Consider the following 24,557-nt stretch of genomic DNA (forward strand, 5'->3'; position numbering starts at 1 on the left):
GACTAACACCCAAGAATAGCAGAAATAAGTACCAGGAGGTTGACTCCGTGGCTTGGAAGCTGGCCTCACATTCTGGGGAGAGGGCAATTCAGGTAGAGAAGGGAACACCAAGTAAAATGTGGTTGGAGGCCACGCGGAGGAAGGGTGATGCGTGCTGAATGTAGACTAGAGACTGAACGCAATGGCCACTCAACACCTTTATTGCAAACCACAACACCTAATTAGAGAGAGAGAACAAAAGGGAATACCCTGCCACAGTGGCAGGGTGGGGTGGGGGGGAGATGGGATGGGGGGTTGGGAGTGATGCTGGGTTTATTTGTGGTGGAGAATGGGCACTGGTGAAGGGATGGGTTTTCGAACTTTGTATGAGGGAAACATGAGCACAAAAATGTATAAATCTGTAACTGTATCCTCACTGTGACTCACTAATTAAAAAATAAATTAAAAAAAATCCCAGTTCTAAAATGTATCAACTTCTATTACACATTTTGAGAGGATTTAAACTAATTCTGTAATCTATTTATTTACAAAAATAGCAATGAATTTAATTGACATGTATTGCCATAACAGAAGGTATAAAATCAACCAGGTAAACACTAAAAATGTCCAGGCCAGAGCAGTAGTACAGTGGGTAGAGCATTTGCCTTGCATGTGTCATTCCGGGTTCTCCATAGCCCATGTGGTCCTCCAAGTACCATCAGGAGTAATTCCTGAGTGCAGAGCCAGGACTAACTGCTGAGCATTGTCAGGTGTGCCCCCCGAAAATTTCCTAAGTCTGGAGGTGACTTTTTCAAAGATATCAGTCTGCATAAATGTATAAAAACAATGTACAAAGTTTCCTGATTCAAGTACATTTATTTTAAGATAACAAGAATGTAAGACAGGCTGCATTACAAGTATAATTTCTAAGAAGAACAATAAATGAACTGGAGCTAAACAAATTAATATGAAATAGTTGGAAAGTACCAAAGACCTTTCATTCATGCAGACTCTGTGAAGAGGATATCACAACTTTGTCTAGTTCATCTTTTCAAAGACTTGTTTGTAGAAGAAAATACTGAGAAAAGCACACATGTATCTAGTATATTGCTATTTTCAAAGGACTTAAATTTTCATTTGATGTAAACAACAATCCAGTGAAACACATTTATCTCTCATTTTATAGATGATAATGTTAAAGAGTGATAACATATATTTATTTATTTATTAGTTTTTTACTTAGTTGATCAGGATACTTTATTCCCATTTTTGTATTATGTATACTGCATTCTTTTTTATAAGCAAAAGATCATCCATTATTTTCTTGAATAAGCAAAAAATAAATGAGATTATATATGGAGCCTTCCTTTAGAGACTGTCAGAATTAAAGTTTTAATTGGCAATATTAATTTTTAACCTACATCCAAATTATATCAGATGACATAATATACTATTATAGCATAAAGAATTTTTCATATGTCTGAGATAATATACAGCCAAGATATTATAAAGTATATAATATATAGTATATATTGTTCTATATACTATATATTATATACTTCACTGTATATAATATACATTCAAGATTTATATATTATAAAGGTAATAGTAAACTGCAATTTTCAATTATTTTGGATAGCAAATGATAAATACTGACAACAATTAGCGTTAAAATATATTTGAGGCAGCTTATATGAACATTAAGCATTTTCATTTAGTCAATTAAATCAATCTTAAAAGCAAGCAAAGTGAAATTATCATCCTATATTGAATTCTCAAACAAACAACTCACTATTTATATATCAGTATAATAAATAATATTAGGTAAAGAATGTAAAAAGTTGGCTAACACAGTAAATGATAACATTTTCTTCATTTTCTTAGAAAGAATGTAACTTTTATAAATAGACTGATGTTGAACTATTTCACATTTAATAACTTACAAAAACAAAATTTGTACTTCCTATTTTCATATGCAAAGCAAAAAAATAGTTGGAGTGTTTGCAATACATGAAATACATCCTAGAAAAAGAAGATAAGGGAATATATTCCTTATATAATATAGAAATATATTAATTTAAATTTTTTATTATATTTTGTATAGTATTGTTTTATAAATTTTACTTTTAAAATTGAACAGGTTTCAATAAGTACTATCGAGTTATTTTCTCCAAGGGAATATCTAATTTTGCTGTTTTTCAATAGAAAAATGTTCCTTCCTCTTTTAAGACATTTTGAAATAATTATATTCAAATTATTCAGTATTACTGGCATGTCATTTTTGTATGATGTGGTCCTTTTAAAAGAAATAAATCATTAACTTTTATCTGAATACCTCTATATATCAGTTTTCTATCTAAAACACTTTACATTAGTCTTATGTAGTACTCCATTTAATGCTAAAAACATGTACTAACAATATGCAATAAGTTATAGGGCTGTAACTAGTGTTACTACATGTACCATCTGTGACCAGGAGAAGCATCTTGTTTACGACCACTATAACACTAACTACTGCTACAGCCACCAGTTGCTACATCGATATTTTACATTTTTGAGAAAAAATCTGTTTTAATTTTTTTATTTTATAAATAAAACAGTATCAGACATTCTGTTGACTTTGGTAAATGAACAGAAAGTGAAAAAAAAGTTATATGATTCAAACAGTGCATATTAAGTACTTTTTCAAGTTAAAAGTACAATGTAAACCATATATTAGGATAGTTATGTCTCTATTTGTTTTTTAAAAAATTATTTCAATGTAGTTAAAAATCTAGCAAATAATGGAGATTTACTAACAATTCTAAGGATCCTAAGTTAGATCTCAAGGAAAATTCATTTTCTGCAAATAAATTCACAGTTCAAAACCAAATAAAGTATCTTGTTCATTTTTACATGATCTACATTCTAGGAGTCATACATTATTTTTGAAAGGAAGCAAATTGCTAATAAATTAAAAAACAAAACATTTTTGTATAGTTCATAGGAAGTATCTATATACTTCTGAAGGGAATGAAGAAGTGCAGAGTCCAATAAATGATGGTAAAAGCTCAGCTTGGTAACATAAAACATTTGTAGTCTGTAAGAAGATATATATATATGTACATATATATATTCTCTGTTCAAGAAAGTTACAGTTTTCATAGTATTTCACCTTTTCCTTCATTTCTACATGTTCTGATGTCAGAACTGCTTCTGCTCTCTTAAAATTTTGCTTCTTGTATTTGTCATGTAGATAATCATTTAAACTTTGCAGTAGGAGTATCTAATTCAAAATATAAAAGCAACATGTATTTATTAATCAAATATTATGTAAATATAAAAAAGCACACAAAAACCAGAAATGAAAAATATCAAAGCCTAATCATAACACACTTTAATTTGAAAATTCAATATTTTGTTTTGTAGCTTGTCTAATCCTTGAGCTCATAAAAGTCTAGAATGAATGTAACCATTTTTATCTATGGTTCTACATAATACTGCATAGAATTAATAATGTCTGTTACAAGTTGGTTGGGATGCTTTATGATTAGCTTAAATTCTCTTATTTTTGTGGGGGGAGGGGAGTTGGGCCACATCCCATAATGCTCAGGTCTTACTCCTGGTTTTGTGCTCAGGGCACATCCTGATGGTGTTTCTTGGGGGACAATTTGTGGTGTGAGAATGAACCTGGAGTTGGCCACATGCAAGGCAACTGCCTCGCCTGCTACTATCTCTTCAACCTTCTACTTTAATTTCTTACAGGACTGTATAAAGCTCCTTAAAAACAGACTAAGAAGGGGCTGGAGCAATAGCACATCGGGCCGACTCGGGTTCGATTCCCAGTATCCCATATCGTCCCCTGAGCACCGCCAGGGATAATTCCTGAGAGCAGAGCCAGGAGTAACCCATGAGCATCTCCAGATGTGACCCAAAAAGCAAAAAAAAAAAAAAAAAAAAAACCCACCAAAAAACAAACAAACAAACAGATTAGGAAGGTTTCACTTTGTTACTTCAATCAAGTTGCTAGCTTAAATAATAGACCTACTTGCTCCTAATAATTTTAGAGCATTTCCCAAAATGGGTTTAACATACGCTTTAAAGCAACTTTGAAGCAATATACATTTCTTCCACCTTTCCTCCCTTTCTCCTTTCTCTCCATTCTCTTTTTTTTTAGAGACCTGTGAATACTGGCATATTAATATATTATATTCAGCAACAGGATGACAGTGATACAGTGATTGACCTATTACGATATAATACTGGCATAGTAAAATATAATATTAGCATATTAAGACATGTTATATATATACATATATCTCCTTAAATTAAGGAGAAAGTAACTATATAACCTTGTTTATCATGGTATTTTTGAAATTTATTTCGCCAAGCAACTTTAAGAGTATGTACTGGTAGCCTATGGAACCTCAACGGAAATGCTGCTAGTAGACCAATATGTTTTAGGATTGATAAAACCAAGACTCATCAAGCTTTTACATATCAGCTAGCTTTTAAACTAATAATAAAGCTACTCTTTATTCTTTTAAGATAAGCAGCAAGTTTAAGATAATTCTTGAATTGATACAAATTGAATGAATCTCTTTTATCTTTATCAGCAATTGCATTCTATGGCAAAACCTTAACCCTTTGCCATTAGACAGAATTTGAATGAAGGAAAAATAGTAGCTTCCTACTTATTAGGAAGTTATCTTGGGAAAACTCAGCCTACATAATTTTTGTTATTAAATTATATATTGATCTGTAAGGATTAAGAGAGACACATGTGGAAAACACCTCCTAGTATAGTGGCAGGCACCTAAAATAGTTCTAAAACAACTAGCTGCTGTTATTACAACATATGCTGCCATCATGATCCTAGTAACAAGTATTGTTAGGATAATGATAGATCAAAAAATCCCATTCTGGACTTACGATATTATATTTTCTGAGAAAGAACTGCAGGTTTGAGGATAAACAATATACTCCAAAAGAATTTACTAGATGGATATTTATTAAGGTTCATTTTTAGATCACAATTTAGTGGTGGAATACAAATGTTTCAGTATAAGGTTTAATTTTGGGGGGGCAGAGGGTTGGGGTCACACCCTGTGGGGCTCATCAGCTGTACCCATTATTGCCCTACTGACTGTACTATCACTCTGGTCTCTAATTATTTTTAATGTCTATTTTTGGAGGACACTTGGGGCTCACCCAGCAGTGCTCAGGACTTACTCTCAGCGTTTTTGCTCAGGGATCACTCCTGGTGGTTGCTCAGGGGACCATATGCCATGCTGGGGATTAACCCTGGGTTGGTCGCATGTAAGGCAAGAACCTTAAACTCTGTACTATGCTCCAGCCCAAAATGTTGAATTTTTATGTTGAATTATTGATGTAAAATGAAATAATTAAATGGCTAAATCTTAAATTGGATTAAGCCATTAAATATAGATTAAATATAAATTCTATTTCTTTCAACTATTTACTATCACAACAGAAATATAAATCATAATAATTCCTAAAGAAATTCAGAAATTTAGACAGAGAATTTAACATACTTATCTGCTATGGAGTTCCTTCTTCAGGCAGGATTTGAAAGTGGGATACTTCTGAACTGTTTTATAACCCTGTAAAACATAGATTGAAAGTGTATGAAATGTGAATAGAATGTTGTGGGCACATAGATATGCAACAGATACATAATTAAAGCAAAAACAAAAACACTTGGTAATGATACCATGTTAGAGGCTTACCTTATGCTTTAACTTTATCTTTTTACTCTAACACTTTTGAGAAAAAAAAATATTGCCAATTATACCGCTAAAGGTTTTTGTGCTATCTCAAAGGTTAGTTAACAACTAACCACTAGGTGGCAGTTAAATACACAGTATCTTCACTCAAATAACCTAGATTTTAAAATCTTAAAAAAAAAACCACGAAAAACACAACCCTTTGGTGAGAGCCAGAGGGATGGACAAAATGGGCTGAGCCCTTGCTTGTATCCTGGAGGCCTGGTTCAGCCCCTGGACCAACAGGGTATTCTCCGGAACATTCAACAAGCCCAGCACAGACTCGGGACTAAGCCCTGAGCGCTGTTGGATGGTGCGCCCTCATCCCCTCCTCTCCCTGCTTCCAATGTTTGGTGACACCAATGCCATAATTCTGATATGTTAGAGAATGTGGAGTAAAACAGACTCCTGAATTCAGCCAAATGAGTGTCATTTTGCTTACATGAACTAAAGAAACATAAACAAATCAAATCTTACACACATTTTCTAAACTGAATCTTGAATCATGTAAAACTTTCTTTTTAATTTAGGCGCTGTGTCTTTGGGTGCTCTAGTCTGATGGGTGGAGTGTACAGTATTCCAGCTCCACACCGACTGCAGGAGTGCAGGTGTGCCTCCACCGATGAGCCTCGCTCCTCTCCCATTTGCTCCACCCACTCTGTCTGTTAGCACTCAGTCCGGCAAGCAATCACAGGGGATGCTTCCATTGGCCGTTTTAATCCCCTAGCTATGCATCTTTATATTCTACAGATGAGGGAGATCTTTCTATATCTGCCCCTTTCCTTCTGAGTGACTTCACTCAGCATGATACCTTTTAGGTTCATGTGTGTATCAGCATTCTGCTTAATTTTATTTTTTCTTATTCCTGGACTGTACTCCAATGTGTGTACAAGCCAGTTTCTTTATCCTCTCAATTGTTCATGGGCACTTGGGTTGTTTCCAGATCTTGGCTGTTGTGAATAATGCTGCAATACACAGGAATGCAAATGCTGTTTTGAAATACTGTATTTTGGGGTTTTTGGGGCAAATGCCACGAAAAGGAATTGTTTAGTCATACAGAAGCTAAATTCTTAATCATTTTTGAGGTTTGGGCACACCTAGAGGTTTTTAGGCTTACTCCTGACTCTGTGCTCAGGGATTATGTCTGGCAGTACTCAGGGGATCATATGTAATGTCGGGGATCAAACTGGGATTGGGTGCATGCATTATTAGTGTTTAATCCCTGTGCTATTTGTCCAGCCCCTGGTTCTGAATTCTGAATTTTGTAGTAAGTCTCCATACTGTTGTCCAGAGAGTGTGATAAATTACTTTCCCAGCAACAGTGAAGAAGGGTTTCTTTTCCCCATGGTTCTGAGAGTATTAGTTTTTTCCACTCTTTTTGGTGTGTGCTAATCTTAATGGTACTCTGTGTTATTTTGACTTGTATTTTTCTGCAATAAGTGATGAAGGGTAATTTTTAAATAAACCTATTGGTCATTTTTGTGTCTCCTTTGTGTAAGTGTCTGTTAAGTTCCTCTCCCCATTAAATAATTTTAGATTAAGTTTTGTGAGTACTTTATAAACTGTGGATATTATCCTTTTTCAGAAGTGTGGTTAGCAAATATTTTCTCCCAATCAGTAGGGTGTGTTTTTATTTTAGCCATTATTTTTTTCAGTGTGCAGAAGTTTGATTTAATTCTTTTCCATGTGCTTATTTTTGCTTGCTCTTTACCAATGACATTGAGTCACTGAAGATACCTCTAGATACCTCTGCTTCTGTTTTCCTTGATGTATTTTATGGATTTGGGTCTAATATCATGTCTTTAATCCATTTTGAATTAACTTTTGTGTACCAAGTGAATAGGGATTCAGATTTATTTTTTTGGCATGTAGCTAACCAGTTTTCCCAATTCCAATTGTCAAAGAGGCTTTCCTTCTCCATTTCATACCTTCAGCTCCTTTGTTGAAGATTAACTGTCCATATATATAAAGATCTGTCACTGAGCTTTCACTTCTATTCCACTGATCTGAGTCTACCTTTATGTATGGTACCACACAGTCTTTATTATTCAGCTTGATGCAAGTATTTTTTATAAAGAAGACTAAAATTACTCTTATTCTTATTTTTTACCTTCTATTTGTCATACATTCACAAATATGTGAGATGAATAAATATTTATAGATTAATGTTACATTTTTAAAAAACATTTCTGGGGAAAGAATCACATGAATTATAGTAATTACCTTGCTGTATAACATGTTAATGGGAAAAACAGTTCAACAGGCAAAAAAAAAGTCTTTTTGGTTTATTCAATTTTCCACAGAAAAAGTAGTTTATATACAGTGGCTAAAAAGCTTCAAATCACCTTGTTAAAATATGTGTTCTAGAAAGTGGGAACTAGTGTGTAGACTGAGTAAATATATTTAGAAACATTTTCAACAAATTGTGATGAACAAATTAAACTAACTGAATACCCAAGTAAATGATTAAAATTCACTGATTTTAACTTATTTAATTTGGGGGGGCCCTCCAAGAACTGTGCAGGAGATTCTGGGAGACCATTCCAGGGGATATTCAGCCTGGTTATTTAAACCACTGTTCAATGCTCAGGCCTGGCCATGTAGCGATTTTGTGGCCAGTGTACTGAGTTCCATGGGCATGACACACCCCTGGTGGTGCCTGGGGGCCACTGGGGCCATATCTGATGGAGGTCTGGTGCAGAGCATGTTGTTTTAGGGACTGGAACTACATATCATGTATATTTTGATATACATTATATTTCGATATGTATATACTGAAATATATATTATACACATTTTTTTTTCCCAAATGGGGCTCAGGCTACATAGGCCTCTCAGATATTCCAGGCCCCAAGGCTTGGTCCTGAGAACAAGATGCTGCTCATGTAATCTTTTCAGATTACCCAGACCACCCCAGTGGTGCTGGATGTTGGGGGGCTCTGGGCTATACCTGCTGATGCTCCTGGAACCACATTGTGCCAGGGATTAAACTGGGGTTGGTCACATCTGAGGCAACACCCTAAACCCTTGTACTATTTTCTTAGTCCCTGAAACTGTATTTTAAAGAAAGCATTATCTTATCACCGCAACTATTTCTTGAAAGCAAGAAGGGCCTTTGCTTTCCACATACAATATTTTACATTTATAGCCTTTTAAAAACTTAATAGTTTCTGAAGCTTAGATATAGTTTTTTCTTTCAGACTTTGAAAAGGATATCAATACACTTGAAATTTATAGATTTACCCGGAATCCTCTATGGAGTCTGTCTTTCATAATTCCAATAAATTCTTTATAACTTAATTGATCATCTTTGTCAACGTCAAAAATCTTGAAGACTGTGTTCACTAAATGTGGTGAAAGTTTGAGGCCAGTAGCTACATAGACGGCACGCTTAAATTCATCTAGATAAATGTTACAGAAAAGGAGTAGGTTGTTAATGTTATTTTTTTATAGTGTGTTAATTACTAGAAAGGTTATAAAAATTTAATCCTATACATAGGTCATGGTCTTATATAATACATGACTTTCAATTACTCATTTTATCTTTTAGTTAACAAAATCCCTCTGTGGTTTTAACTAAAAGGATCATGAAATAGATCTTATGCTAATAATACAGTCACAAAAAATATCACACAGAATGTACCATAAAGTGCTATGAGGATGTGAAAATGAGCGATTACTTCTGCCTATAGTGTAGAGAGGGAAAGGAGAGAGACGGGCAATGGTTAGGAAAGGTTGCAACTTGGGTGTAGAGCTGAGCTCTAAAGGATAGATGACTTCAGCTGGAGAGGAGAGAAATGGCATATGTGGTAATATGAAGAGAAGAACAAAGGAAATGGGGAGGCAGGTGGGAAAGCATAACATATGCTCAGAAAACAACTGGAAATTTCATGGGGTATACAGGAGGAAACTGCATGTCTTCAACAAGAATTAGGAGATGGGAGAGCTTTCCTTACAGGTGTGAGACAGTTTATTTTTGTTTTAGAAGGATTATTTTGAATTATTTAGGAAACGACAGCGATGAAAACAGATAATGGCAGGAATACTACTGAATTTAATACTGATTCTTTTTGAACAGTAATAATATGAACTAAGGAGCCAATAGCAGCAACAGAAAAGATATATTCTGGTTCATGCAAGATTACACAATTCTTTTTTTCCCTCCATTTCCAGTCCTATGGAGCAGAAGAGAATCTTTTATTCTAAACAAGGTATCATCTTAAATAAGATACTTTTTTTTTTCTCTTTTTCAAGTTACTTAGTAGATTAACCTGGGCAGTAAAGGAGGGCTATTGAAAATTTTGGTTTTAAAACACTGAGTTGGTTTTAACTGGGTTGACTTACTTAAGAATCTAAACAGGACAGGGCGGGGGGGGGGGAAGAAGTGCCAGGGCTGCAGTGATAGTACAGAAGGTAAGGTATTTGCCTTGCATAGGCCTGACCCAGTTTGATCCCCAGCGTCCCAATTGGTTCCGGAGACTGCTAGGAGTGATTTCTGAATGTTGACCACTGACAGTTGAGGGCACCCAGCCTCCCTCGGCCTCTTGGCCAACCTCCCGCCATAAAAAAAGAAGTCAAGTTATTTTTATAATGAATAATGAAGCTGTATAAAGCATTCATATGTTTTGGAGAAAGAACTATCATTGAAAGTAAGAGCTAACTTTGAATTCTCCGTAGACTTTGGTATATACAGGAATGAGCTTGTCCACTGAGATTTAAGTTTGTGAATTAACTCTTACTAGATTACAACAGGCACAGGTAAAATCTTAAAGACATAAACAGAAAGTCCTCACAGGACAGCATATTAAAAAGGGATTTGGCATCTTAAAAAGGGAAAGTGCTCAGAGCCACAGAACTCTAGATAAAGGACTTGTTTATTTACTGACAGGGGACAGATGAGCAGGTCCTGAGGACAACTGCATACTGAGTATCATAAAAGTTTTTTTTTTTTCTTGTATTTCCTTTTAACTGGGCAAAATTAATTCAGTTTCATTGATTGTTATTAAAATTCTGTTTAGGCCACAGCTTAGAGGTGGCTCTGCTGACAACATTTAGGATTCTGAGTCAGAGAGGACAGTGAGTGAAGTTAGTGTTGCATCATCCCATCACAATGTCTGGGGCACGGCAGCTGGCTCACTAACGGCAGACATACCCTCTTGTGTAACACAGCAGCCAGATAGTTCTTCCTCTTTGAACCTTTATACACACCATATTTCCCCAAAAGTATGAAATAAAGGGTAATAACAAATTTATCACCCAAAATTAGCATTCGTTCTCTAATTTTGCTTAAAGAAAACAGATTTTCTAATGTTAGTATTTATCAAACTTTCAGACAAGCTGAGATAATATGATAGGTCTAATTATTTTGTTAAACTCCCAAGAAATAATGGAGGATTAGTTTCTACTTTAAATTTTGGAAAGATTACTTACCTTGCCCTATAGAACGACTTGCAAAGTTATACATATTCAAGGCTATTGCAAAGTCTTCTAGGTTGTTCAAAAACTGGAAGAATGACCTGAATTCATCAAATGTGATACCCTATATTAGAAAAATATTTATAAATATATTTAGAAATGACAAATTTATTTTAAAAAAGTATAAGCATTTACTTATTTTGAAATAAAGAATCTGTAATACATCCTATAAATAAATATTCCCAGGGCACGTTAATTTTGAAATAATCTCCAAATACAATGAAAACTTAAATCAGATTTATTTCTACTCTATTGTTACAGCAGCAATCACTATATCACTGTCATCCCATTGCTCATCAATTTGCTTGAGCAGGCACCAGTAATGTCTCCATTGTGAGACTTGTTGCTGTTTTTGGCATATCGAATACGCCACGGGTAGCTTGCCAGGTTCTGCTGTGTGGACTGGATACTCTCGGTAGCTTGCCAGGCTCCCCGAGAAGGATGAAGAATTGAACCCAGGTCAGTCTCATGCAAGGCAAGCATCCTACCTGCTGTGCTATCACTCTACAACAGCAATAATAAATGAAAACATTTTGAAAACAGTCATAGTTGCATAAAGTTTCTTCAGAAGGCTATAATAAAAATGAATTTAAAAGTTCTAATTTGAAATCTCTGTATTTAAGGCCTAGGTTTCTTAATCCCTGATAGAAAATGTAACAATTAGGGAAAAAAAGAGAAAGACTTAAAAAAAAACCCTAAAAATGTTTTCACTGTACATGTACTCCTTTGATGTTATTCAGCATTAGATGATTAATGTCCTTATAATGACAATGTAAAAATCAAGATATTGAGGAAGTTGACAGTGGTGCATTTTTACTGGATCCAGACACAAGGCTGCCAGAACAGTAGGAGGAAGTTCAATTACTCTATACTTAGAGATCGGGGAGTCTCAGCACAGGATCTCCTATGGACACAGGTCACAGAAAGGACTGGAACATGATTTACATAAATTGCAATAACTGCTAAGGTATTCCATTAAATGGAGAATTATTTGACATAAGCACAATAAATCTCAGATAATACGAATTTAGACATAAAGATTTATTTAATGTGTTTTCCAGCAAAATTAATGTAAGTCGGGAAGTACACCACATAAAGGGGCAGCTAAGTTTAGTTCTGACCTTCAGATGGTGGAATATAAGGAAGGAAAGTAGGCAGAACTGAAAAGCTGGGAAAGATCCAGAGTCTATTTTCATCTAAGCCAATATCTGATTAACATTATGAAGACAGCATCAATTTATCAAAACTATAGAAATTATTTTATGCAGCATTTACACTTCAATTACAACCAATTCAACTTGAAACTAAAAACTGTGCTTTCCCCCCACTGTCCAAAACATACACACACACATACACACAATTTTTCCTCTTTCTTTTTTTCTATGTGCATTTATAGACACTATAATCCTGGATTCTACTGTGTGACATGTTCCCACCTGCCATGATTTCCGGAAATGATAGTTTGAATCAATTATGGAGACTGAGCCTAAAGGGTTTTATCTTGATCTGGAGAACTTGTTGCCAAGGAAACTGGTCACTGCTCTGGCTCTGTACCAGTTTATGCTGTGACCAGCTGCCACAGCAACAGTCTCTGTCTTAGGTGACAGGTTTGTACTGGTAAAAATGAAAAATAGGAGGATGGCCTATTTTTAGGCCAACTGTGAATAAAAATGTCAGTATAGGGAGCTTAAAATTAATAACCAAGAAAAAGAACAAAAGAATATAATATTCAACATATGAATTTTTAGATTTTTTAAAAGGGATTATTATGTTTGGGGATATAGGTCAAATTCAAAATCATAATTATTTTCTTCTAGATAAAAGCCTTTGTGTTTGGAAATAAGGAACTATAAATTAAAAAACTAGGCATTCATTTTGATGGTGATAAAATAAATCATTCTTAACAGCAGTGAGGAGAGAAATCGTGGGGGGGGTGACAAAGAGAAGGAAGTGGCTATTTTTTCCCTCCGCATTTTGAGAATTGAATGAAATGTGGCATATCCAGAATTAGAACAGGAAGTAACTTGTATTTTAATAAACATAAAAAGAGGACAATAACTTAAAAAAATAAAGCATAAAATTTAAGGTACTGAGAGCCCCTGAATCACTTCAAATATCTATGACCGGTAAGGGTTCCAAGCCCACTTATTTGAGAATGAACAATTCCTTTATTAAATGATGCAGGAATATTTGCATGAAAAACAGAAGCTAGAGTTTTCTGGCATCCTCTTATAAAAATTAACTCCAGTAAGACTGACCCAAGAAAAACGGGACAAACTGAATGGATGATCACAAGTATGGGAACTCATAAAAAAATCTCCTCGAATACAAGAACTCTCAAACACAAGGGCCAGATATCATAACCATGAGTTTGACTGAATCTTCAAGGATGACCAAATACCCATTCTTCTAAATTCTTCTAGAATAGTGGAAAGGAATCTTTTTAAAATTATTTTATGAGACCAACTTTAATCTAAAACCAAAACCAGACAAGGATATTCACACACATAAAAAAATGACCAATCAATATACCTGGTAAGGGTTAAAAATTCATCAAAACACTAAACCAAATTAAAAGAATCATATGTTATGAGATATATATATATACATATATATATCACACAAGATAAAATATATAAATCACACACAAGACAAAGTGTGATTTTATCCAAATATGCAAGGGTGGTTTGACATATGCAAATTAATTAATGTAGTACTGTAGCACTGTCATTCCGTTATTCATGAATTTGCCTGAGCGGGCACCAGTAATGTCTCCATTATGAGACTTCTTGTTACTGTTTTTGGCATATTGAATATGCCACAATAGCTTACCAGGCTCTGCCGTGTGGGCAGGATACTCTCAGTAGCTTGCCAAGAGGGATGGAGGAATCAAACCCGGGTTGGCCACGTGCAAAGCAAACGCCCTACCCGCTGTGCTATCACTCCATCAATGTAATAATGTAATCAATGTAATAAATTAAATAAGTTAAAGTGTTATGAGAATATCACTAGCTGCTGAGATAGCATTTGATATAATTTAGTACACATTTATGATAAAATCCTCAATAAAAATGGGGTAGATGGAACATATTTCAATGTAATAAAGGTCAGATACTATAGACCCATAGTTGCTATTACTCAGTAGTGAAAAACAAAGCTTTAAAAAGATCAACAACCTCCTCTAATTAACTTAGTGTCAAAGTTCTTAGAAAAAATAGATGATAAGAATAAATAAGAGGAATCCAAATTGGAAAGGAAGTGAAACTACTACTCTTTGTAATATATAAGTGAAACCCTAAAGGTTTCACTAAGTACAGAAAAGTATCTGGCTATTAAACAAATTTGTGAAATTCTATTGTATCTGTACATACAAATGACAGAAAAATGATAAAAAGATAAAATAATTAAAAACAAATACCACTTATAATTGTGACCAAAAGAATGCAACAGAGGATAAATTTAGCTAAGGATATAAAGAGCTATATAACAAAAACTACATGACATTGTTAAAATTAGATATTAGGAGATGGAAAATTTAGGGAACAATGATATACTCAAAGTATCATTTTTACCAAAAGATAAATAAGCAACTCAACTAAAACTATATTGGTTTTTAAAAGAAAATTGAACAAAACTAAGGTTTATAGAGAATCATAAAACAACTCAAAGAATCCTGAAGGGGAATGAAAAAGGAAAAAAGGTGGCATCATGTTATTTGACTTCAAACAACATAAACAAACTGACAGTAATAAAATTAAATGGTATTAGAAAAAAATAAATGCACAGTTAATGAAATAGAATTAAAAGCTGAGAAATAACAAACCCATGTACTGGCATTTAATTTATGGCAAAGAAACTATGGGGTATATTGGAGAAAGGAAATTTCTTCAACAAGAATCAAAAACCTGGATGCAAGATAACAAAACCTTAAAGTACACAGAAAATAACTTAAGTGAAACATTCCATGACACCAGTATTAGAGACGTCTTTGAGGACTTGACTGCAATGACAAGTGAATGAAAGCAAAGATAAACAATGAGAACTACATTAAATTGAAAAATCTTTAAACAGTAAAAGAAAATAACTAGAATGAAAAGGAAAAAAGTCTGTACAGTATGCATCTAATAAGGGTTAATATCCAAAGCACATAAAAAATTTACACAATATAACAGTAAAATAAATAAAATTATTTAAAAAATGCAAAGGATATTTGAATAGATACTTCTTCAGAGAGAACATACAGATTGCCAACAGGTATATGAAAAGGCGCTCATTGTCATTCGTTAATAGAGAAGCATTTATCAAAACCATAATGATATTCTATACTTCACAGATGAGTGCAATCTTTCTATGTCTGTCTCTCTCTTTCTGACTCATTTCACTTAGCATGATACTTTCCATGCCGATCCACTTATATGCAAAGTTCATGACCTCATTTTTTCTAACAGCTTCATAGTATTCCATTGTATAGATGTACCAAAGTTTCTTCAACCAGTCATCTGTTCTAGGGAAAGGGCAGCTCAGATAGAGAAGGGAACACCAAGCAAAATGTGATTGGAGGACACGCGGGGGAAGGGTGAAGTGTGCTGAATGTAGACTAGAGACTGAACACAATGGCCACTCAACACCTTTATTGCAAACCACAACACCAAATTAGAGAGAGAGAGAACAAAAGAAAATACCCTGCCACAGTGGGGGGATGGGGGAAATGGGATTGGGGGTTTGGGAGGGATGTTGGGTTTATTTGTGGTGGAGAATGGACACTGGTGAAGGGATGGGTTTTCAAACTTTGTATGAGGGAAACATGAGCACGAAAATGTATAAATCTGTAACTGTACCCTCACTGTGACTCACTAATAAATAAATTTAAAAAAAAACCATAATGAGGGGTCAGAGCTATAGTATAGCTGGTAGGGCCTCTGCCTTGCAACCCAGCTGACCTGGGTTTGATCCCTGGCATCCCATATGGTCCCCCAAGCACTGCCAGGAGTAATTCCTGAGTGCAGAGCCAGGAGTAATCCCTGAGCATCGCTGGGTGTGACCCAAAAAGAAAAAAAAAACATGACAAAATACTACCTCATACTAGTGAAAATAGCTTGCATCAAAATAAACAAGTGTTAATAAAAATGTGAAGGAAGTGGAAATCTCATGTACTATTGGTGAAAGTATAAATTGGCACAATCATTTTCAAAACAAGAATGGGACTTCCTCAAGAAGCTATGTTTATCCATCTCTATGTTTATACTTTAGAGCTTTCATAAGATTTGGCAATTTCACTTCTAGATATCTATCTTCATGAAGAAGATAAATATTCTCACTAAAAGTCACATACCCTCCAGAGTTTATTACAAAGACACAGAAACAACCAAAGTGCATGTCAGATGATTGGGTAAAGAAGATGTAGTATAAATGCACAAATAAGTGCTATTCAGTAAACACAATGAGATCTTTAGTCACGTGCATCAAAACAGAAAGAAATCAAGGGGATCATTCAAAGCAAAATTAACCAAAAGGAAAAATGTAAGTATCAGATGTTTTATCTATTATGCAATATAAGATTACAATTATTTAATACGTTATATATTATCTATTATAGTAGATTTTATATTAGATAAGAAAGGTAGACATCATTGAGAAATAACAGTGAGTCATGAAAATATCTGAGAACAACATCCTGGCCAATGAAAAGAACATATATGCTAAAACGAAAAGAACATATATTCTAAAAAGAACATATATGCTGAAAAGAACATATATATTAAAACAAAAGACTGCCTTTTATTTAAGAAACAGTGAAGAAGCCAGCATGGCTGGAGGTCATAGATGAGAGAGACAGAACTGTAGGAAGTAAGTTCAGAGTTAGTGACGAGGGAGTGTGTCTAGTCCTCCAAGGTCAATGTAAGGTTCTTTGGCTTTTTCTTTGAGAAAAATGGAGCTACTCTGATAAGATATGGATCATGATAATAAAGCATTTCCTTAAATGAGAAATGAAGATTAGACTACAGGCAGGCATGGTAGGAGGCAACTGAAATTATCCAAGTAAGGGTAGTAGCCATGGATATGGTAAGGAAGGGTCAGATTTTGATGACATTTCAAACAGAATCTGAGAAAAGCAAATCCTACAATTGGATTAAGAGCTAAGAACAATGGAGCTTTTAACTAAAACAGGGGAAAGCTATAGGTAAAACAAGTGTTTTAAGATCAGTTTAGTTTCACAGTTATTAAGCCTGAGATGTATATTGGATACCGTTTGGAGATGCTGTATAGGCAAGTCTAAAATTACAGAGAGAGATTTAATCTGGAGACACAACTGGTATCCCTATACATTAATGACTATTCAAAGAAGTCTGGACTGCTAGATTTACTCCTCTGTCTACAGAATTTCTTCACCTAAATATATAATCAGAGGCTGGCAGGCTACCCATGGCGTACTTGATATGCCAAATCAGTAACAACGATACGCCATCGGGTTACACTAGCAAGCGACAGCATGAATGGAGATGTTACTGGTGCCCGCTTGAGCAAATCGATGAAAACAGGGATGACAGTAATGCAGTGATACAGAAATATATCACACGTGTCTAAAAATAAAACTAGATTCTCTCAGGGCTGTGGTGATTGTAGGTGAGGAGCTTATCTTGCATGTGGGTGACCCCCGAGCCTATCACCAGCCTGGGCACCTCCTTGGTTTGGTCCCCAAACCAAAAAACAATCAATCCCTTCCTCTACCAGGATGCATCCCACAAAACAAACCAACACAAGATTCTCTCCTAACTCCAACTTAGAATCATGCTTAGCTCAGTAAATGGCACCACTGGTTCACCTTAGGTTTAGGCTGAAACCCCAGGTGTTTTATGTTCTTTTTATTCCTTTACATTAAAATTTGGGCTGGAGTGATAGCACAGCAGGTAGGGCATTTGCCTTGCACATGGCCGACCCGGGTTCGATTCCTCCGCCCCTCTTGAAGAGCCCAACAAGCTACCGAGAGTATCCCGCCCACATGGCAGAGCCTGGCAAGCTACCCATGGAGTATCTGATATGCCAAAGACAAGTAACAACAAGGAGATGTTACTGGTGCCCGCTTGAGCAAATCGATGAGCAATGAATGGGATGACAGTGACAGTGAGAGTGACATTAAAATTTAGCCCAGCAACAAGTTCTTGCAGCTATACATTTAAAATGATACATTATTTGACCAGTTCCCCTTACTTTAACCCTGGTTCATGTCATATTCATCTCTTACACTAAGAATTCCCTAGCTTATCTTTCAATATGAAGGCAGTTAAAAGTCTATTCTGTGTATAGCAACCAAAATAATCTTTTGAAATATAAATCGGATCATATCTGAAATACACACTGTCATAGAAGACAACAAGCATTTGCTAAATAAGCACTTAATAAATGAACAAATAAAAACATATTATCTAAAACAACATTGGAAAACTTTTCTCATAAAGGGTCAGAGAGTAAATGTTTTTATTTCTATGATCTGCATTGTTTGTGTTGTAAAGACTTCATTTTACCATTATGATGCAAAAAAAGATGCTAAGAATGGGATGACCTTCAAATTTTATTTACAAAAAATATGATACAAGATAGTTGGCTGATTCCTGCTTTAAGAATTAAATACGCCATAGTGATAGCTTCCCAACACTATGACTTGAAGTCAACCACAGGAATAAAAGTTAAGCTCCTTATGCTTTTTGGTCTACAGGATTTTCTAAGAGCTAATCCATAGCTCACTCTTTTTCATCTCCCACTGCTTTCCTTCCTGTTCATAACTTTTGCTTTTAATACTTTTCCAAATAAACAAAGCCTTTTATTTACTTATTTCTAGCTTCCCAGGCTCATGTCTTCTGTTTCCTTAGCCTTAAATGCTCTCTCTTCAGTCAGATTTTTACTGGTCATTTTTGCTGTAAGGTCATTCCTCAAAGCTTTTCCTCAAAAGCTACTTCTTTAAGAAAAGATTTCTTTCATAGTTCAATGTTCTCTTACAGTCTCCAAGATTCTTCATTATTTTTAACATTTATATTATCTAAAAATATCTCATTTATTTATATCTTGTTGGCATATTTTATGTATGTTTCTAGTAAGGTCTACTTCTAAGAGAGAATTTGGCTTATCTTCTCACTTTATGCACAGTATCAGAATCAGGGTTAGTAAATATTAGATATGCTTAATAATATCTGTTGCATCTGTGGAAAAAAATAAACAATTTTAGAAATGCAGGTACTATTCAAATAGAAGCAGTTGTCATTATTGGGGAGGAGGAGATGAGCAGTAAGTTATGAGGAAATAAAAGCAGTAAAAGATGAGAAGGGGGGATATGGTGCCACCAGCAGGTAAACCTGTACCTGTGGGGCGAGTGCATCAGCAGCTTGATGATGCCTTTAAACTTCCAGATAACCCAAAATTGCTGCTGTGCCTTTGGCCATACCCGAACAACTTGGAACCAAGTTTACCAAGAATTAAACAGCCAAAAGTTAGGTATGTGGGAGAAACACCCACAAACCACATCTGGTTCGGCCATAATAGCTCATTTATTGGCCTTATTTCAGAGACCCATAAATCTTGAAAGAGATCAAAAGATGCAGTTAGGGCCTGTAGTGCAGAGGTAGATGGGAACCCATGACTGAGAGCCCCAGGCTCGCTTGGATCAGGACTCAGCCTCTTCCCCCCAGGTCCCCAGTTTTCCAGTAGCTTGGCAGTCACACCCACAAACTGCCCCCGGCACCATGTAATCTCATCAACAGCCAAGACCCAGAGATTATGAACTAAAGCTCCCAGAAGAGAGTGCAGCAGAATGCCCTGACCCCGCGCCAGGCTGTCTTCACTGGGGCACCTTGGAGGGGGGTGGGTTGAGTTTCCCTCCCTGTCCCATGCAGAACCCCGGCAGCTGAAAACCTCCAGAACCCAACCACCGCCCTTCCCAAGGCCACTTTCCACATGCTTGGACGAGCCTCACCCAAAAGGGCACAAGCCTCACCCCAAACAGGATAAACCTCACCAGAGAGCACGCCGGCAGGAAAACCCAGATATGCAGGAACTCGTGACTGAGATTTCCAAGCCCGCTTGGAATTGGGATTGGACCTCCTTCCCCCAGGTTCCCAGTTTTCCAGAAGCTTGGCAGTCATACCCACAACTGCCCCTGGCACCATGTAATCTCATCAATGGCCAAGACTCAGAGACTATAAACTAAAGCTCCCAGAAGAGAATGACACAGAATTTCCTGGACATTATATTCTATCCATAACAAGCAATACAAAACAAATCGTCTACCACTGCTTTTTCGGCAGGTTTGAGTGGTGGTGAGTCTGGTGTCGAAATATTGAATGTAACCAAAGTAGGGAGAAAGTATGAGGGAAATTGTCCGCCACATAAGCAGAGGAAAAGTTGGAATGGGGTGAGGGGGGAATACTGGAGATTTTGGTGGTGGAAAGTGTGCACTGGTGAAGGGACAAGTGTTTGATGATTACATGACTGAAGCTCAAACATGAAAGCTTTGTAGCTGTATCTCACAGTGAATCAAAAAAAAATGGGGGGAAATAATAATAAAATAATAAAATAAAGTTAACATTCAGAATGGAATAAAAAAAGTAATGTGGAGTTCATGCCTCAATTTAATCAGCTTAATCAATGGCTGAATAAACAGCCGTACTCCTATATTATTAAATAATAAAAAATAATTTAAAAAAAGATGACAAGGACAGAGTAGGGCATGACAGCAGTGACACTGGTTAAGAGTCTTTGAGTTTGAGGCTGGGAAGGGTCTAAATTTCTGAGGATATCAGCTTTTTTTTTTTCTAGGAAAAAAGATGTCAAGGAGAAGGTTTTACTATGGATTGATAAGGGAATGCAAAAAAGGGAAAACAAGGAGAATCATTGGTGATTCACATGCCAAATATCCTTTTTCTTTTTTTTCCAAAAAAAGACCTGTAAGCATTTGTAGTGCTTAAAATACTTGTAGCATTAGTTTCAGAAGCTGAATTTAACTTAAAAGAAAAAAATACTTTGAAATAATTTTAGATGTAAAAACCAATACAACAAGTTTCTATATTTTCTTAACCCTGGAATCAAACTTTGTGTTACAGATATGCTTCCATTTAACAAAAATAACTACCCCTCCCCCCGAAAATCAATATTTATTTTAATGGAAGTGTCTCTAAAGTTTAGAGTAAAGTATATAAAAGTCTCTCATTTAAAGACTATGCCTCTCTATGCAACTTAATGGCCAAATGCATCAAATCCTTTTTGAAAAAACCATTTAGGGGTCCTGTTAGCACAGTCACACCGTATCCATTTTAAACAAAGTTAAACTATTTGCAAGTTTTCCTTGGCTAGATTAACTTGATACTCTACAAACACAAATAGATGGCAATATTTCCAAAACATCCCATGCTTGAAGGGGCACTTCTAACACCAGTTCTATTTGGTTGCAGTGATGCATTCAAATACCACTAGATAATGCAAATGCTCAGAATTGCTGACAACACATTTGCTACTAAACAAACAGACATTGAGTTGTGTCAGATTCTCAACTATTCGTGCCTTCTAAACTCTTTGAAAAATCTCACTTCAACCCACCGATAAGATCACTCACTCGGGGCTGTCTTCAAATGACCTTTTATTTAAGGCTATTACAGAAATGAATCAAGTGACTAAAATGATTACAATGTAAACTGTTGTATATAAGATGAGATTTATGTAGTAAGCAAAGTATACAGCAAAATTCTCTTGAAAACTGGTATCCATAATTTGAATAAAACAAATGCTAATAACCTTAAAGATTTTCAGTATAGCTAAAAAACACATGAGTTTTAAATTAACTAATTCAAAAATTTTTTAGTTCTCAGGACAAAATGCACTTAGGACAAAAGAGAATAGAAGAATAAAATATATCCAAGGTATCTATTAAACCAGAGAGGAGTCAAAGAACTCACAAAAGGATAATGTAACCTATATAATTACTAACAAATAACACATGTAACAAGTAATATAGAGGATTAGATACCTTTTCTTCAGATATACTGTAACGTACATTTTCCAAAAATACTGATGTGTTTTCCACGTTTGTATATCGTAAAAGAATATGAGCAAAATCTTCTTCGCTGATAGTATTCATCCCATTAGAATAGGAAAGAAATTCAATTTCTAGAACTTCTGTTTGGAGGTTATCCATGAATCTATGATAAAAATACATAAAGAATGAATAGGTAAATGGAGAGTGATATTAAAAGGTGGCACTTAGCCTCAGGGCTTCCTCATCTGTAAAAAGTGAGCAACAGTAAGACTTTGCAGACTCAAGGTGAAACTTAAAGGAGTTAATGCTTTGTAAGCACTGTATGCATGCTTATTATTAAGGTGGCTTATAGAGACTAAGAACTTTGGGAGCATACTTTCTCCTGAATATACAGGAAATAACAATAAATCCAGATATGCAGTCATTTTTAATCATTCAGTGACTTCCTGCTGTTGTTAGCAATATAATCACTGGTATCTAGGCACTAATGGAAGTGGAAACATAGGTTGTCTTTAGTTCATAGCAAAGTGGTAAGAGGCTTGTTGTCTTAGGTCAGAAAAATCTTTCTGACTCAAAAAAATTTTTTCAATACAAGCATAAAAAATTTAAGCTTACCTATAAAAATCTTCAAAGTTGAGCTCAGCTTTTCCTTTCTTTCCAAAAAAGTGTATTAGAAGTGTAGTATCTGTTACTAAGCTTGTAATATCATCAGCACGCTTTAAAAAAATTTACAATGTAAAGGTTAGTTGCAACAAGAGAAACAGAGTAGGGATTCTCAATATCCTCCAAAGAATTTCTTCAAAAATAATATCAAGATCACAAATATACTAACACTAGAAATAAATACATAAGACTATAATAAAAATATTATAACTAAAATGAGTTCAATCTGAAAATAAGAATTGAAAGCAACCTATCTTTATTCTACCAAAGTTTAAAAGATATTTAAAAATAGCCCGGCAAGCTACCAAGAGTATCTCGCCCAAATGGCAGAACCTGGCAAGCTATCCATGGTGTATTCGATATGCCAAGAACAGTAACAAGTCTCACTGTGGAGACGTTACTGGTGCCTGCTCGACCAAATCGATGAGCAACAGGATGACAGTGATACAGTGATTTTACGTAGTATTCAACCTCAAATCATTTATGTAAGATATATGTTAAATTACATAAAACATGTTAAATTACATAAAACAAGCACATCTATTTAGTAATCTTAAAAATGTTTTATTATATGTAATGTTTAAGTAATTTAGTTTGAATTTTCCTAAACAACCTGAAGAAACTTTTTAGAATGTTCAAAGGACGTAATTGTTTCAGTTGTATTAAATATATGATATTTACAAGGAGCCTCAGCTCTAGGAAATATCTTCTTTTGCCATGTGATACTTCTTGATTGTATCCCATATTGATAATATTTTTAAAAAGACATTTGAAAGGGAAATATAGTAATATTTCCTTTAAGTTGAAGCCATCTATATATTATCCAAAGTCATATTATTTTTTATGCAAGTAAAAAGTTACAGGGAATTTTCCTCTACTTGATAAACCATGTTCAAAAGGTATATTCTGAAAGGTCAACATGTAGTACTTATCAAGTTTAATGGCTTATGAAAAAAAGTGCCCTTTTGTTTTTTAACATTGCTTCATAGGCTTTCCTTTTCCTCTCATCTTTTTTATCTTTTCTTCCTTCTTTACCTGGTCATTAATTCAGACCTATCCTATAAACTAAGGTATTACTGTCACAGTCACTGTATCACTGTCATCCCATTGCTCATAGATTTGCTCGAGTGGGCACCAGTAACCTCTCCATTGTGAGACTTGTTATTACTGTTTTTGACATATTGGATATGCCATGGGTAGCTTGCCAGGCTCTGCCATGCAGGCAAGATACTCTACTCCTGGTAGCTTACTGGGCTCTCCCAGAGGGGTGGAGGAATTGAACTCGGGTTGGCCGAGTGCAAGGCAAACACCCTACCAGCTGTGCTATCGCTCCAGCCCATAAACTATGGTGCAAAATACAATAAAATTAAAATGTTTCTAATTTTTTCACTTTTTATTGTGAGGAATATAGGAAAAATGCTAGGTTTTAATGATAATTTTCTTTATTAAAAGTAGTTGAATTTTCTCATGTAAAATTACATATTGACATGTTTTACATTTGGCCACAATCATGATAGAAATCTAGAAAATATAAGAAATAGCACAAGCAGAAAACTCAAGAAATATTATTTACAAAGGATCTGTCTTATATGCTGACAAAAAGTTTCATGTCATCTGTTGTCCACACACTTAAATTTAAATAATTACTTGAATCC

General features: G+C 35.1%; 1 protein-coding gene across 4 annotated transcripts in view; it reads right to left on the reverse strand.

Annotated features, from left to right (window-relative positions):
* Positions 1-832: 832 nt before the first annotated feature.
* Positions 833-24,557, reverse strand: part of MICU3 (mitochondrial calcium uptake family member 3) — a 113,647-nt gene continuing 89,922 nt past the window's right edge. For 3 of the 4 annotated variants that reach the window (XM_055132634.1, XM_055132623.1, XM_055132637.1), the window contains 6 exons: positions 22,855-22,955; positions 22,231-22,402; positions 11,175-11,283; positions 8,988-9,145; positions 5,514-5,582; positions 833-3,244 (listed from right to left, as the gene is read on the reverse strand). In XM_055132634.1, the coding sequence (XP_054988609.1) occupies positions 5,514-5,582; positions 8,988-9,145; positions 11,175-11,283; positions 22,231-22,402; positions 22,855-22,955 (609 nt within the window). In that variant the 3' untranslated portion in view covers positions 833-3,244. The remainder of the gene's footprint in view (positions 3,245-5,513; positions 5,583-8,987; positions 9,146-11,174; positions 11,284-22,230; positions 22,403-22,854; positions 22,956-24,557) is intronic. The other variant, XM_055132627.1, reaches the window with a different exon arrangement.

This window comes from Sorex araneus, chromosome 1, assembly GCF_027595985.1.
Source record: "Sorex araneus isolate mSorAra2 chromosome 1, mSorAra2.pri, whole genome shotgun sequence".
In the NCBI taxonomy this organism is placed as follows: domain Eukaryota; kingdom Metazoa; phylum Chordata; class Mammalia; order Eulipotyphla; family Soricidae; genus Sorex; species Sorex araneus.